This window comes from Prunus mume, linkage group LG6 (genome assembly GCF_029339155.1).
Source record: "Prunus mume cultivar Tortuosa linkage group LG6, ASM2933915v1, whole genome shotgun sequence".
Taxonomy (NCBI): Eukaryota; Viridiplantae; Streptophyta; class Magnoliopsida; order Rosales; family Rosaceae; genus Prunus; species Prunus mume.
The window spans coordinates 14183807-14198103 of NC_142703.1; the positions used below are offsets into that span (position 1 = coordinate 14183807).

A 14297-nucleotide genomic window follows, 5' to 3' on the forward strand; every position below is an offset into this window, starting at 1 on the left:
AAGTTGAAGAACAATGAGAATAATTTTGAAAATTAAGGGACTCAAATACAAATTTATAAAGAAATAAAACGAATAACTCTATAAATATTACATTATTTAAAGAAAGCGATACACGTGGGCGATTAATAGACCCCAGCTCAGCTGGTAAGTAAGCTCAGGTGGGTCCAAGACCAAAAGAGGGACCTTAACCACAATCACGATTTGTCGTATAGCAAGAGTACATCGTACGGACGGGTGTACGAGGGCCAGCTGCACCGACCACTGGCGATGCCAGTATCTACACGCAGATTTCGACAGGGCGGAAGGAATGGTGTGATTGGACGCCACGTGGATCCTTGCCCAATTATTTCGTGGGAACCATGACCTTGCGGACCAAGATTGAGATAAGGTCATCACTGTTTCTCCTCCACGCTCATCTGGGCTCGTGATGTGGTGTGAGATTTTACCCATATTCTTGGGGCTTTGCTTAGCAAGTGGACAGTGGTAGGATATGATGAATTGATGAATTGATGATCATAGGATTCTCTTTCCTCTCTCATAAGAGTTGAGAGAGAAAGTGTTCACCTTTCAGCTCCAGGTGGCTACCACTAGCGTGGTCCTAAGTGAAAACCTCCAAATTTCAATGGATATTCAGTATCCTTGAAGATTCTCATAATGTCCACTCTCTTGGAATCTTGTAACACTTTGCAATCAAAACTTTAAGCCTTAATTGCATATATACCTCAATTGTATTTCCAAAGTATGCTAGTTTTAGATGTTGATTCATAAGTGGATGTGACATGTTAGATGTTTCATTCGTTTCGTAAGTGGTTATGACATGTTTGATGACTTATGTGCTCGACAGTGATAATAATAAACATTTGATGCATTCTGGAATCAAATTTGCATATAAACGACTCATAATAACTCACGCTGCTTACTCCTTAAGTTGAAGATGATGTTGTAAGATGAGTATGAAGTGAGACTACTAGAAGTTAAAACCCATGTCTTTGTTCTTATCGTCATTTTCCTGGATAACTGAGTGAAATAAACTTTATCCAAACCATCAAGGCCTCTCTGCACAATTCCCTGTTGTTGTACTGTTCCACACCAATTAAGAATAGTACTAGTGCACCTTTCACTTATTCAATCATGTGGAGGATAGAGATTTCAAAATTTAATTACTGAATATTTCTATTTTGGTGAAGATGATAGAGATAAACATAAATATGTGGCACCAAGAAACTTGTCCTCCTGCTCACAAAAGTGGGTGTTTGGTCGCTCCCATGTGGGAAGTCTGCATCAGGAACAGCCATAAATATGGACAATCAAGAGCTTGTCCTCATCACATGACAAACCTGAAGTATCAGTTTGTTCTTGAATTTTTTGGAAGTCCAGTCCACTTGCAAAGCAGTACAAATTCTTAAAGGCTCTGGGCCTATCCAACAAAAATTTCATTTTCATATGGCCCATGCACTCAAAGAATCCCAACTAGCACTAAACATGTGGATGGCGGGGTCCAAACTTTCACTATTTACTTGGCCATTCCTACAAATATTGAGCACATTTTGCACACAGCTGAAAAGGCCAATGTTAGAAGAATAGAAAGTGCTATAGCTTAGCTAGAGAGAAACCTATATGGAGACGAGTGACAATTTCTTACATGAAGCTAGCTACCTAGACCAAGAAGGTCAATTTAGAAAGGATTAAACACTTGCATAAGAGGTTTATTAGGGTGTATCCTCAATATGATCATGATCCGGTTACCTCATTTTTAGCTGATGATGTTTCGGAGTTGCTACCATCAATAAGTATGGCCAACTTACGGGCCCGGTTCAAACCCGAGAACCGAGCCCAAGAGATGGCCAAGCTAGCAAGTGGGGCAAGAGCTTGGGGCATGTTCGTAATCAAGGACCATGGTGTACCTTGGTCTGTTTTGCAAGGTGTGAGGGATGTGGTTAAGAAGTTCTTTGGGCTGTCGTTTGAAGAGAAGAAAGCAAGCGTTGGGTCGTATGTGAGTGTAGACAACATGGGTTATGGCCGGAACTTTGTGAAGTCGGAAGATCAGCCGCTGGATTGGATTGATCGTGTGACTATGAAAGCAGCTCCTGCTGGAGCCACACCAAGGTCTCCACGTTTGGCCTCAAAGGCCTGCCAATTTCAGGTGCCCTACTTTCGTCACATAAATATCTATGTGCAAATGCAAGCATACATTTTGGCGTTTCTATATTTTTCTCATATCCAACCAAACGGCCTTAAAAAGTAGCCCAATTGAAATTTTTTTGTGTGGATATTAGCCCAACTTTGTATTTAGGATCAACTCACAGAGTGCCTCAGATCACATCAATCTTGTGACATTGTTAAGCAGGCATGCCATAGAGCAATACATTGCAGAAGCAAGAGCCATCTTGAATGACTTATTGGATGCCCTAGCCGAAGCCTTGTTGCTAGAAAGACATGCATTCCTCCAAAACTTTGACCCCAACGAAAGTGAGATCAATGTTAAGAGTCAACTACTACCCACCATGTCCTAGACCAGACCTTGCCCTTGGTCTAACTCCACATTCTGATGCCAGGGCCCTCACCCTCCTCATGCAATTCGACCCAGGGACTGCCGGAGGCCTCCCAAGTGTTGAAAGACATGACATGAGTCAATGTGACTTGGCTACCAGAGGCATTGCTGGTGAATGTGGGAGATTTGCTAGAGATCATGAGCAATGGGAGGTTGAAGAGCCCATGGCACAGGGTTGTGAGTGTGACCCAAATGGACATAGATCGGTTTTCAGTGGCTTTGTTCTATAATCCATCTCCGTAAACTGAGATTGAGCCCATTAGGGATTGTTCCTTGAGTAATGAGGAGTATAAGAAGGTGGTTGTGGGTGACTATTTGCAGCATCTTTATAAGATTAGTCCTACCATGGAGAAAGAAGCTATCAACTTTTCTGAAACTCCAAAACCCTAATGGGCACATGTGTGTAAGAAGTACATGCTTTATAAATGTTGTTATTATTGTAATCAATTATATGGAATGGTTTTCCCTAACACTTAGGTTTCTTTTTTTTTTTTTATAGAAGCGATAATCTACTCTAAATTAACCTAATTTACACGGAGAGAAATTCGAACTTGAGTGCAAAGGGATAGAATCACTACCTTGACCAACTGGCCTAACCCAAATATGCAATTTTGTTTGTTATTTGTGTAACTCACAGAGGTGAAAGAAGGCCAAGGCAAATGCAAAGAAACATATATCGCAACGGAAGAAAATGACTAACCAACATAAAGGTGAAGGCGGAGGCGGAGGCTGAGCTGAAGGCACAAGAATCTTAGGGGCGTGCTTAAGAAACTAACATATTCGGTAAATATTAATTTCCATGATCATACATCTATCAAGATTAAGATTCATGTGCCATCGACTCAAACTCCTCCCCCGCTGCAATATCTTAGAGAGCCATTTTCTTGATCTTAGTTACAATATTTTTCTTTGCATTTGCTTTGGCCTGCTTTTTCCTCGGTGAAGCCAAGTTTATAGATTTTGTTTTTTTATAATCTTTTTGCCTTTGCGCTCTGCAAAACTTTTCAGCTATAGACTCATCAATTTGAATTCGAAGATCATGCCGATCTCCATATGTCACACTAGTGTTGTGTTCTAACAAGTTCTACAAAAGCATGCCCATGTTACACATACTTCTGATATGAAGATCATTTATGTAAAAAATGTACGTAGCTTTTATTGCTTGAAACCCCTTTGACGCATAGCGCAAGGGCATTGGTATTCATTTAATGTGTTATGAATATGAACCGTGGGAGGCAATGGCGGTCCTAAGGTCGTAGAGGCCCTAGGTGAACTATAAAAATGTGGCCATCAATCTTCTATGTACATTCATTCGATTTATTTTTACTGTAATTATATTATATGAACTCAAATTTAATATTGTTACATTTAAATAGACAAAAGACAAACAAACAATATGTAATCACATTAGGCCTTCAAACACTGGACTAGGATTCTAGATCTAATTCACCTACTTTATCATGCGCACCAAACAGGCTCATTGTACACAACAAGATACAATAATACATATTTACTTAGCCATATAAACCAGAGAATTTTTCAAAACTGTATATCTTTACTAGACATTTGTAAATTCAAGATTAATTTCCCAAAAACAAAACATGAAATTCAAAACTAAAAGAATCATCAATCACCATACATTTTAAATAACTTCAACCTTTATTAAATCATTGAGAAAGTGTAAAGAGAAAAGTGTTTGTTGTTAAGAAATTTCTTTTTTATAGTTCAAAATTTGAAATTGGTCTCAATGTATTTTATTTCTTAATTTTATTCAACTATTTTAATTGAAATAGATTATGAATTTAATGAATAAGCTGGTCTTTTTCAAGGCGAGATTCAAAGCAAAAAATTCCAAAGGTGTCAGAGACATTTTTGTTCCATGGATCTCTTTTATCTCCCTCTTACTTTCTCTCTTCTATAAGTACAACATTGTAAGAGAACAAGGATGACGGGAAAAAGGAAAAAAATAGAGAAGTGATGTGAGTTTGAAATGAAACCATGGGCAACTGAGTCCCACATCGGCTGAAAAGAGGAGGAACAAGGGAAGGAGCTTGTATAAATAGAAGTTGGTGGGTTAACGGTGAAATTTAAAAGGGTCGGTTGGCTAAATATGCCACTCTCACCCTAGCTTGGTGAGTGCCGTATGGATATCAAGACATATGGCCGACATAGTTTGTGGGACCTCATAGGGTTGGCTCGCTTTGGTCGACCCTCCCATTTTAAGTCCAGACATTTACACATCTACTTAATATTCAAATAATATTGTTGGCAATTTAGAACAAACAAATTTTTATGAAGCTGGACTATTGGGTAATTTTATCCTACTAACATTATTGATTCTATTCCATGCACTTACTCCTAATAGTTTCCTCCAATATCTCATTATTTTGCTCATCAAACTTGAAAGTTCAATCATATTATTTTTGTACAGGCATGTTTACGTATCAGTAATGGGTATGGGAAGGAATCAGAGAATTCAGGAATCGGAGAACTACTGAATCGGTATGGGAAGAATCATTCCCATTACGCTGTTTACTAAACATACGGAATTAGTTAAGGAATGAGGTTGATTCCCATTGTTATTGTTTACTAATTTTCATGAATCAGAATCCAAATTAATTTGATTACTAAAATGCCCTACACATTTTCACTACAACACATATATAATTCTCAACTACTCCCCCCTGGCGTGAATCAAAATCCCATTACGTTGTTTACCTAATGTCTACAACGTTAAGGGTTTGAGTTGTTTGAACTCCTTCTGGCGTGTATTCTCCTTCTAGCGTGTAATTTATTATTTTTTTTTATTTTAGGGTTTGAGTTGTTTTGGAATTATAGTAAAGTAGTAAGGGTATTTTTGGAAGTTAATAAGAGAAAACAGGAATGGAAATCGTATCGACTACTCCCCCCTAGTTAATTTGATACCCAATTTTGAGGGAATATGATTACGGATTTTGAGGTGGGGCCCACTTATTTTTCATTCCTGATTGCAAGTAAACGCAGGAGAAGTCAGGAATGGAAATCATTCCTTTCCTCCTATACCCATTACTGATACGTAAACGTGCCCTAAAGAGAATGAAAATATAAATTATAAGAAAAAAACTCCATCCCTATTGTGAAAATATGTACGAAAAATAATTAGGGCCAGCTGGCCCAACTGTTTTGGTAGGTATTTTTAGTCAAATTTGTTGAATATGTCGAACCCTATCTCAATCCGTGTGAGTCTCAGATTTAGGGACGGTGTTTTTAACGAACTGAAAAATGTCAAATAATAATTTTAGATACAACAGATTTATTAAATGATGCGGTACATGACACGTTATTACTTTTAAATTGACAAAATTTCCGGTGATTAATTTCCAACTCAACTTCAAGCAAGCATTTTGGATTGAAGTTGATCCTATATGTTTACAAATAAATCACTTTCTTATTTATTTTAAAAAATCACAAAGATATTACGGTAAAATATCACACCTACATATCCCAATTGATAAATAAAAATAAAAAATAAAAAGAGAATAACAACTACCATTCCTTTTTTGGCTCCTTTTCCTTTTACAGTATGTTGTCTCAATCTTATGATGAACGTAGTAAAACCAATAATGCACCCTTTTTAGGCAATTTGAGTTGGGACCCAATACCCAATAACCAATTTCAAATACATAATCTATAGTTGAAGATTTTGTGGCAACACATTTTGGATTTGCTACTTTATTTATAGTGTAACAATGTCATCTAATCTCAATACCAATGTCAATTGTCAAACGCAACTAGAAAACTTAGACAAAAGGTGAATATCTTTCACGGTTGCACTTGTGACTTTCCACCTTGATGTGGAACTTTGACTATTCTAATTTGCTTAATTTTAGGTCTTCTATTTGTCAGATCCAAGGATTTTCCCTCCTTCGCTCCTTTTTGTTTTGTTTTCTTCCTGTTGTTTGAACATATATGATGCATAATTGAAAGTGTTACAATGTTGTAATTGAAAAGTTCACGAAGATTCTAAATTTAATGGCCGTAAAATGGTGTGTGCTAGATAAGTCGTAAAAGTTACAATTTCTGAATTCGAATCTTCCTTCTTTACTAACAAAAAAACACCAAAACTTACCCAATACATGTGATCTGTGGCTGATTTATGTGTAGGGTGAAACAAGCCTGCAAATTTTTCCAAGAACACATTGATGAGGGGGTTCCTCAAAGGACAGAAGAAAGATAGAGATGCCAATCACACAGACATGCAGGGCAAAACACTTGTTTGGTCTCTCTCTCATTTGATTTCTTATATAAAGAAAGATAAGAAATCAGTAGAGAGCACTGGAGATACTATTGGTGGGTGGGTGGATGAATGGTTCTTGTGTACAACGTGAAGGTTGTTAATGCCCTTTTGTATCTTGCTTTGGCCTCTTCCCATTTCTCCAAGGACAACTTTCGAAAGGTCCTTTGTCCTACAATTGTAGGGTCATAATCTCTCTCTCTCTCTCTCTCTCTCTCTCTCTCTCTCTCTCTCTGGAGAGTGGCCTTTATCATTAGCTCCTTAACTGCCCTCTGTTTGTGGGCCTCTGTGGGGGCCCAGTTCTTGTCCCAAGCCCAGATTTCACATGTACACAAAAACTCTTCTTGACCACATTACTTATATAACCCTTAGGTAAGACTCTATTCTTAATTGTTTGATTAAATTAATTAGTCGTTAGATCAAATTAATTAGTTTGATCTAACGATTAAGAAATAGAACATCACCTAAGAGCCATATATAATACATTCACTATAAAATAACTCACATGTATATACTTCATTTAAATGTGATCATGAACAAGCTGAATCCTAAGCGCAAATTAATTATACCCTTCAAGTATAGAGAGACCTCATGGTATTTTTTAAAAAAATTAACAAAATTGGGTCCCATCTTTACCTTTCCATACAGCCTGGAAATGAGTCCCACAACGCCTAATTTTTAATCTCTTATTTTATTGGAAATCATGAGACAATTTTTTCTTGTCCTATTTGTTTATAGGTCATTTTCCCACCACGTCAAGGCCAAAATCACAATAATTCAAAGGTTTTGGGCAAGCGCTGTCTGTAATCAATGAAACACTCACTTGAAAATGGACGAGCTAAAATATACTTTATTTTTTATTGATATTTTGATTATATTATCATGTGAGAGAGGAAAAATTCTCTTCACTGCATATCATCTACTTTCATTTATCATGTGCTTAATGCATTAATGATTGAATGCGAGAGTCATCGTTTGAAATGACAATATGAAAGATTTTTTCTACGGAACAAATTGTAAGTAACAAATGTTTGGATAACAAATTTCTATCATCTTTCATCACATTTAAAGCGTTATCTCAAATAATAATCTCGTAATTCGCACGAAAGTAGAATTTTTCACATGAAGAGTTGGTTGCATGAGATGATTGCATAGTAGAATTTTTCTGACAGTAAATGCCCTTGAACTAAAATTTGAAGGAACTAACAATCAAATCAAACCATTACTTCCTCTCCAGACCTAAATTTAACCTTAAACCACATCAGAGAAAGCTCAGAAATCCGATCGTGGAAGCCAAGTTGGACAACTATTAGTAACTCTCAAAAAAACAATAATGAGTGCCAACTTTTCCCCACAAAGAGAGACAGAAATTCCTCTTGCAATCAAGACCACCTTCCATGATTGATCCAACCTTGTAAGTTGGTTTTCAATTGTGGCCTCAATTTGACATAAGAAGTTCATCGCATTGAATACTAGAAAAACTGCAATAACACTACTGTAGGGGAGGTCCCATGGAAAAATATCTCGACGCCAGGATGATAAAAAGCTTAACACCTCTTTATGGACCCAAAAATGTGATGCATTTATTTACCCAAAGAAAAATTAATATATCATCCAAGTTCACATACCAAAAATAAATAAATAAACCCCAAAAAAAGAAGGAAAAAAATAAAGCATGATTTGATACACAAAATAAATATAGCTCCGATGTGACCTCTTGTGGTCTCCAGTCATCAAATCAAATCTTTGCCTTCTCACTAGTCACATATAATGATATGGTCGTACCAGTACTCTTTCCTCCTTACACGTGGACGGCTCCGATTCACCTCACCTCTCTGTATCCCATATTCCCAACTCCACTCAGATTCTTTCCCTCCAATTCCTCTCCTCCCCACATTACGTGTCAAGCACCCATCACCCCCACGTCATTCCCGCCAAACCTCCCTCCCGACACCACTCTCAAAACTCCTTGTCCTTTCCTAACCCAGCACAATTATTATTTTACCCTCCATTTTATTAATAATTTTCAATTACATTAATTAAACCCTCACCCGCCACGTGGCAAAACCGTTACGTATTTCGTAGAAGATCCATAATTTACATGCACGACAGATTTAAAACATCATTACCCTATCTAATTTACCCAAAATAAAACCCATCGTCCTCAAAATATATAAAAATTATATTAAATATAATCTCTAATCCCAACCGTCCATCTTATCATGATGAGAGTTGACAAAAAAAATATAAGGACAAAAAATTAGAGACAGATTTAATTTAATTTAAATAGGTGGGTCTTTAATTTCTCTGTCTCTGTTTTATCTACGGCGGCTGTACATCAGAGGCAGAGGAGGGTCGAAGCCGCTTTGCTGGCCGCTCGGCTTCGACGGTGGAGCCGGGATTTTCTGACCGAGTGTCGCAACTTCCACAGGCAGCCGCATCGAGCACCCCGACTGGACTGGCTGGGGACGAAGACGCCGTTCCAACGACGGGTTCTTTATGGCGGGACGAGGGACACGTGTCGATCAGATACTCCTCCATGAGTTGGTGACAGCTTCTCGCCCTCTCCTGTCCCCAATAAAAAACAAAAACAGAAACACAAATTTTTATTACCGCGCGGATTTGTCAACACAGCTTTCTATGCCTTCAAAACTCTTCGAATTCCTCAATAAAAACAAAATTTAATTATTTACAAAACAGCCTCGGGAAAAGTCAAAGCTTTGCTAAGAAGACCCCGCGGTGGATTTATATATACTTTGTTTACTCTTTCGTGGAACAACGACGCCGCTACACGGTCTTCCGCCGCCGCAAAGTCGACGCCTTTTTGGGCGACGCAGAGCACCGCCGCCGCGGCAATCGTGGAAGGCGAAAAACCCAAGAAATCAATCACTGAAACACAATATATATAAAAAACAAAATTTAAACACCAAAAGTCCAAAAACAAATACAAAATACAAAATAAAAACTGGGTTATATTTATTTCTATGTATTACCACGTGTGGTGCTGAGAATTAGATCGGAGGAAGCTGAGAAGAGAGAGGAGGAGGAAGAAGAAGAGGGGAGGTTGGCGATGAAGTGGTGGAGGAAATCGAAGGGGGTGATGGATCGGAGCCTCCAGTTGAGAATGGTCATGACCCGGAGCTCCATTCTCTGAACTGTTCTGGGCTCGAACACGAACTTGGGTTCGAAGATTTGGAGGTCCAAAATGAAGGGCACATTGGGCTCCTCCATCTTCGCCGCTAAAGACAAGCAAGCTACAGACAGTAGCTGAAACGGCCAGTACCCATTGTGCTGCTGCAGCAATAAATAAATAAATAAGCAAGCGAAAAGTCAGACACGTCAGTACATTTTCCCGGAAAATGCGATGTTTTCTCGGAAAAGGGAGGAGAGTGATTTACCGGGAGAGAATGGGAGGAGAGGAAGCGGTCGAAGTAGTTGATGGAGAGGAAGGCGGTGAGGGGAGAGAAGCGGTAGTGGGCGTGGACTTTTAAGATCCAGTTGATTGAGTCCTGGCGAGCGGTGACGTCGATCGAACGGTCGCGGAGGCGGGAGATGTAGTTTGGGGAGGGCATGTGATTGAGCTCGGAATCGATCAGACGGGTGAGGATGGTGGCGGTGTCGTCGGTTTCATCGGACGGTGGGGAGTGATGGGATGAGACGACAAAGTTGGAGGTGTCGTAGGAGGAGGAGGAGGAGGAGGAGGAGGAGGAAGAGGAAGAGGAAGACATTGGGTGAGAGGAGAGGTGGGTTTAGTCATGGCTGGGTTGCATAAGGAGGCATTGTGTTTTTGCAGGTTTCGCTTGCTGTCTCTCAGAGTGAGACTGTTGTGTGGTGGTGGTGTGTGTTGGCTATTTTCTTTCCTTTATTTTGTTGCACTTTTGTGTGTTTGCTTCTGTTTGTCTGTTTGTTTGTTTGGTTGTGTGTGTTGGTTGGCTGAAGAGAGATAGAGAGAGACAGAGATAGACAGAGAGAGGATGCTGTATCTGTATCAGTATCAGAGATGGTGTGTGAAGGGAGGACAAGACGTAGTAGAGACTGAATTCTTGCTGCTACGCGTCTTGAATGAAAATGTTAGGTATCTTCTATTTCATTGCGGTATCTTCTGTCTCATCTTGCATTGCGGTATGATTATAAACTAAACCATCCCATCACAGTATTAATGAAATGGGTAAACAATTTCCAATTTATTAAATTTTTCTTGGAAAGAATGACCACGAATTACCATACGACATTGTAGAGAAAAACATATGTTTTATTTATTTTGTCTCAGTCATGTTTACCTCTAGTATAGGATAATCACTTTAGTAGATTGTGAAAACAAAGATAAGGTCGCTAGCATTCTCTATTTCATTTTGTTAAAATCTGTTTCTAACAAAACTGATACTGATGAAAAGAATTCATAAAGAGCACTCGCAAGTAGACCATAAGTGTGCGTAACATTCAATCGAAACCTATTAAATAACCAATTCAATCCAATCCAAAATTATTGCGTGCTAATTTCGAAACCCAACTGACACGAACTAAATACTGATTATAGAGTGTGAAAACCCATTAAAATCGAAGGAATTCAACTAATTTTTAAGCAACTTATCATGATTTTACTGAGTTTTAAGCTAAATTATAATAATCGATATATTCAATTGAGATTTTAATATGAACAAAATTAAAATTTAGAAAAATGTTAAAATGGATTTGATTTGACATACAGATAGATTTATTTCTCTCTCATTATTTTTTCATTCGATGGAGAGAACTTTCCACAGGACAGCTGCAAGGTTCAATACAATAGGTGGCATCCTCCTGGAGGAAATTTTGTTTTTTAGTTCCTTATTGTGTCTTTGAACAAAGTTAAATTATTACGTGCGAAATAGGGCTTAGAAGCGTAACGTACCACCGTTTGAACATTGGTCGGAAACCACCACCCGTGATGTTCGTCAATCAGAGAGTAGCCCAATAGGCCCACACCTGGTCTAAACCATGTCGATAAAAACCATGCTAAGAAATGTCAACCAGAAGAATTTATTTATTTAGTTATTTATTTTTCAAGCCTCAATGGATTCCACATTGAAAGCAGATTGGGCATGATGGCCACTACATTCTGAATTTTATGTCGCACACATTTAATTTTATCCCCAAAAAAAAAAGGACATACCTGCATTACCTCCCCGCGAGTAGCTGAGTAGTAAAATAACTAGCATATAACGAGTTGTTAACAATTTTGGTTTAAACTCCTGTGCGTGTATTTTACATATGATTATGCATATTCCAAACTTATTTTGTGCAATGAAAAAGCGAGTTGCCAAGATTTTCCTCGTTAATCAAATAAAATGTGGCATACATTATAAGACATCTCTTTCTTGTACATTGGGATGAGATTGGACCCATGACTTATCTTAGTCTTAACCTTTCTCTTCACCCCTAGCTTTACATTATAAGACATTTCATGTGTATAGAAATAGATCAAGCTCTGTAGCATTGCCTGTTTTAAGCAAAATTTTAAAACTAAAAACATCACGGTCACTCCGATATATATTTATATAGGTGAAACGTGTTCTAGGGTTTTAGCTCAATTGGTGAGAGGAGGGGGTAGGTGGAGGAGATAGATGGTAAATCCATAATTTTGTGGGAAAAAAAAACAGACCAAAAGTTGGGGCAAGCTAAGTTAAGTATTTAATTCTTCAACAATGGCTCAAAAATATCAGAGGTGCACATGACTTTTCCTCTGGTCTACGGTCGTTATTTAAAATGACAGCTTTCCCCCAAGTCTGCATCAACTTAATATAACTTGAAAATGATGGTCGAATGGTCACATATATGCGTATGGATATCTTGTGGAATCAAAATGCCAAAACGATAGGATGGGGTAGAGGTGGGTTGTTTTATAAAAGTTAAATAATAATAAAAAATCATTCTTCTTGTAGCCAATCTTGAATAGGACCTATGACACACTTTTTTTGTGCGGTTTGATTGAGATTATGATTAATTGTAATGATGTGGGTTAGTAGTTGTTAGTGCGGCTTTTATCTGCTTTAGTTTTGCTTTTTAGCGTGTTAGTCATGTTGCTCTCTTGAGCTTGGTTCTTTGGATGTCATGATAATATCATAGTTTGTATTGTTGACGATCATATAATGAAATTGTTCTTTGATAAAATAAAATAAAAACTACCATTGACCTAAAAAATTATGAGTTCTCTGTTTATATGAAAATTTGAAAGATTTACCCCTCTTCTTACTCATCTCATACCATGCTAGTTGTGTTAAGGCCCGAACCTAGTTCTAGTGCTAGTTACATACATGATCATCTGATTTAGTAACACCGATTTTTCACTTTATGCAAGGGTATTTTTAATTCAAATATTATAAATGAGACAATTGTTGAATGAAAAAAAAAATAATAATAAAAAAGTTGAGTTGAATTTTTCATTTACTTGAAGATTAGAAAGATTTACTCACATTCATAAGCATTGTAACTTCCAACACAAAATGTAAGCAATGTGCACTGTGAATGATATGGAAGATGTCCAAGTTGACTCTGCTTCATTTGACAGCAAAACAATAGAGCAGAGTGCAGACCACAAAAAACAAGGAAGTGACACAACAGAGGCCTTGTGACTTTGGATCCCACTTAAACCCCAGCAATGTGGAAATTTGAATTTCTATTATTATTTTTTGGTTAGGTTGAAGTGGAATTTGAAATTCATTTATTTACTGGTATGTAATTTTTGCTGGTTCTTTTCAGATACCAAAGTACTACAGCCAGCTAGCTTTGGGTTTGGATTTTGTTCTCAATTGGTTACCTGGATTCTATTTTGATTCCAAGGTACAGTTCTTTGTTTTAAGTCCATTCCCAAACCCAACTTTTGATGTGGCTCCAATAAGAGCAACTCTAACCATTTGCCTTTAGTCATGGCAAGGGGAGCTAGGCATTACTATTCATGAATAGTGGTTGCCTTTGCAAATCGAATTTTGTGTTTCACCATTGCCCTTGCTAAGCATTATTCATTTTTTTGTTTTATTCACAATTTTTTTTACCTCAATAATTAATTTGGATAATATTTTAGAATTAGATTTTAGGGTTCCTACATGTCAATACTATTCATATCTCATAATCGGATAAAATTTTCAATTTCAAATTTCAGATAAATTTAAAAAAATTGGCTGGTATTTATAGAAAAAAATTCATTAATTTTTGGGTATTTTAAAAAATTTCGAATTTTTTCCAGTATTTTATTGCAAAAAAATTGGTTGCCGTTGGATTGGAGGAAAAATCGATCGGAGAGCCAGAGGACGCCACATGGCAACAGGGAAAAAATTTCAAATCGTGAGGAGGTAGCGATCTTGTAGCGGAGGATCGTGGTGATATCAGAGCGTCAGCGACCTCGTTTTGGACCTCTGGCGCCGGCCACCGAGTTGGTGGGTCCCACACCCATCCTGGGCCTGGCTGCTCACTGGAACACAAATTTTTTTTTTTTCC

The 14297-nt window shown here is 37.8% G+C and overlaps 1 protein-coding gene, 1 non-coding gene and 1 pseudogene across 3 annotated transcripts; 2 read left to right on the plus strand and 1 right to left on the minus strand.

Annotated features, from left to right (window-relative positions):
• Window positions 1–1617: 1617 nt before the first annotated feature.
• LOC107881341 (protein LATERAL BRANCHING OXIDOREDUCTASE 1-like) lies at window positions 1618–3580 on the plus strand (annotated as a pseudogene).
• Window positions 3581–4639: 1059 nt separating this feature from the next.
• Window positions 4640–4767, plus strand: LOC148916199 (U11 spliceosomal RNA). The gene has a single exon (XR_016128388.1). It is a non-coding gene; the product is annotated as a U11 spliceosomal RNA (small nuclear RNA).
• Window positions 4768–8985: 4218 nt separating this feature from the next.
• Window positions 8986–10910, minus strand: LOC103335125 (cyclin-D1-1-like). 2 transcript variants are annotated; one of them, XM_008238127.2, is made up of 4 exons: window positions 10223–10904; window positions 9818–10118; window positions 9580–9713; window positions 8986–9392 (listed from the first exon to the last, which is right to left on the minus strand). In XM_008238127.2, the coding sequence occupies exons 1-4, from the start codon at window positions 10550–10552 to the stop codon at window positions 9147–9149; spliced, it is 1011 nt and encodes a 336-aa protein (XP_008236349.2). In that variant the 5' UTR covers window positions 10553–10904; the 3' UTR covers window positions 8986–9146. The 2 variants fall into 2 exon arrangements, with proteins under 2 accessions (XP_008236349.2, XP_088911413.1); XM_089055287.1 differs by having other exon boundaries at window positions 9201–9392; window positions 9518–9713; window positions 10223–10910.
• Window positions 10911–14297: the final 3387 nt, after the last annotated feature.

What these genes read in the sequence shown, in the direction of transcription:
- LOC103335125 (XM_008238127.2), bottom strand. Translation starts at nt 10,552, where the DNA reads ATGTCTTCCTCTTCCTCTTCCTCCTCCTCCTCCTCCTCCTCCTCCTCC. An exon ending in AATTCTCAGCACCACACGTG is followed by an intron (nt 9,714 to 9,817) that starts GTAATACATAGA and finishes ATTGTGTTTCAG; the next exon opens with TGATTGATTTCTTGGGTTTT. An exon ending in TCCACGAAAGAGTAAACAAA is followed by an intron (nt 9,393 to 9,579) that starts GTATATATAAAT and finishes TATTGGGGACAG; the next exon opens with GAGAGGGCGAGAAGCTGTCA.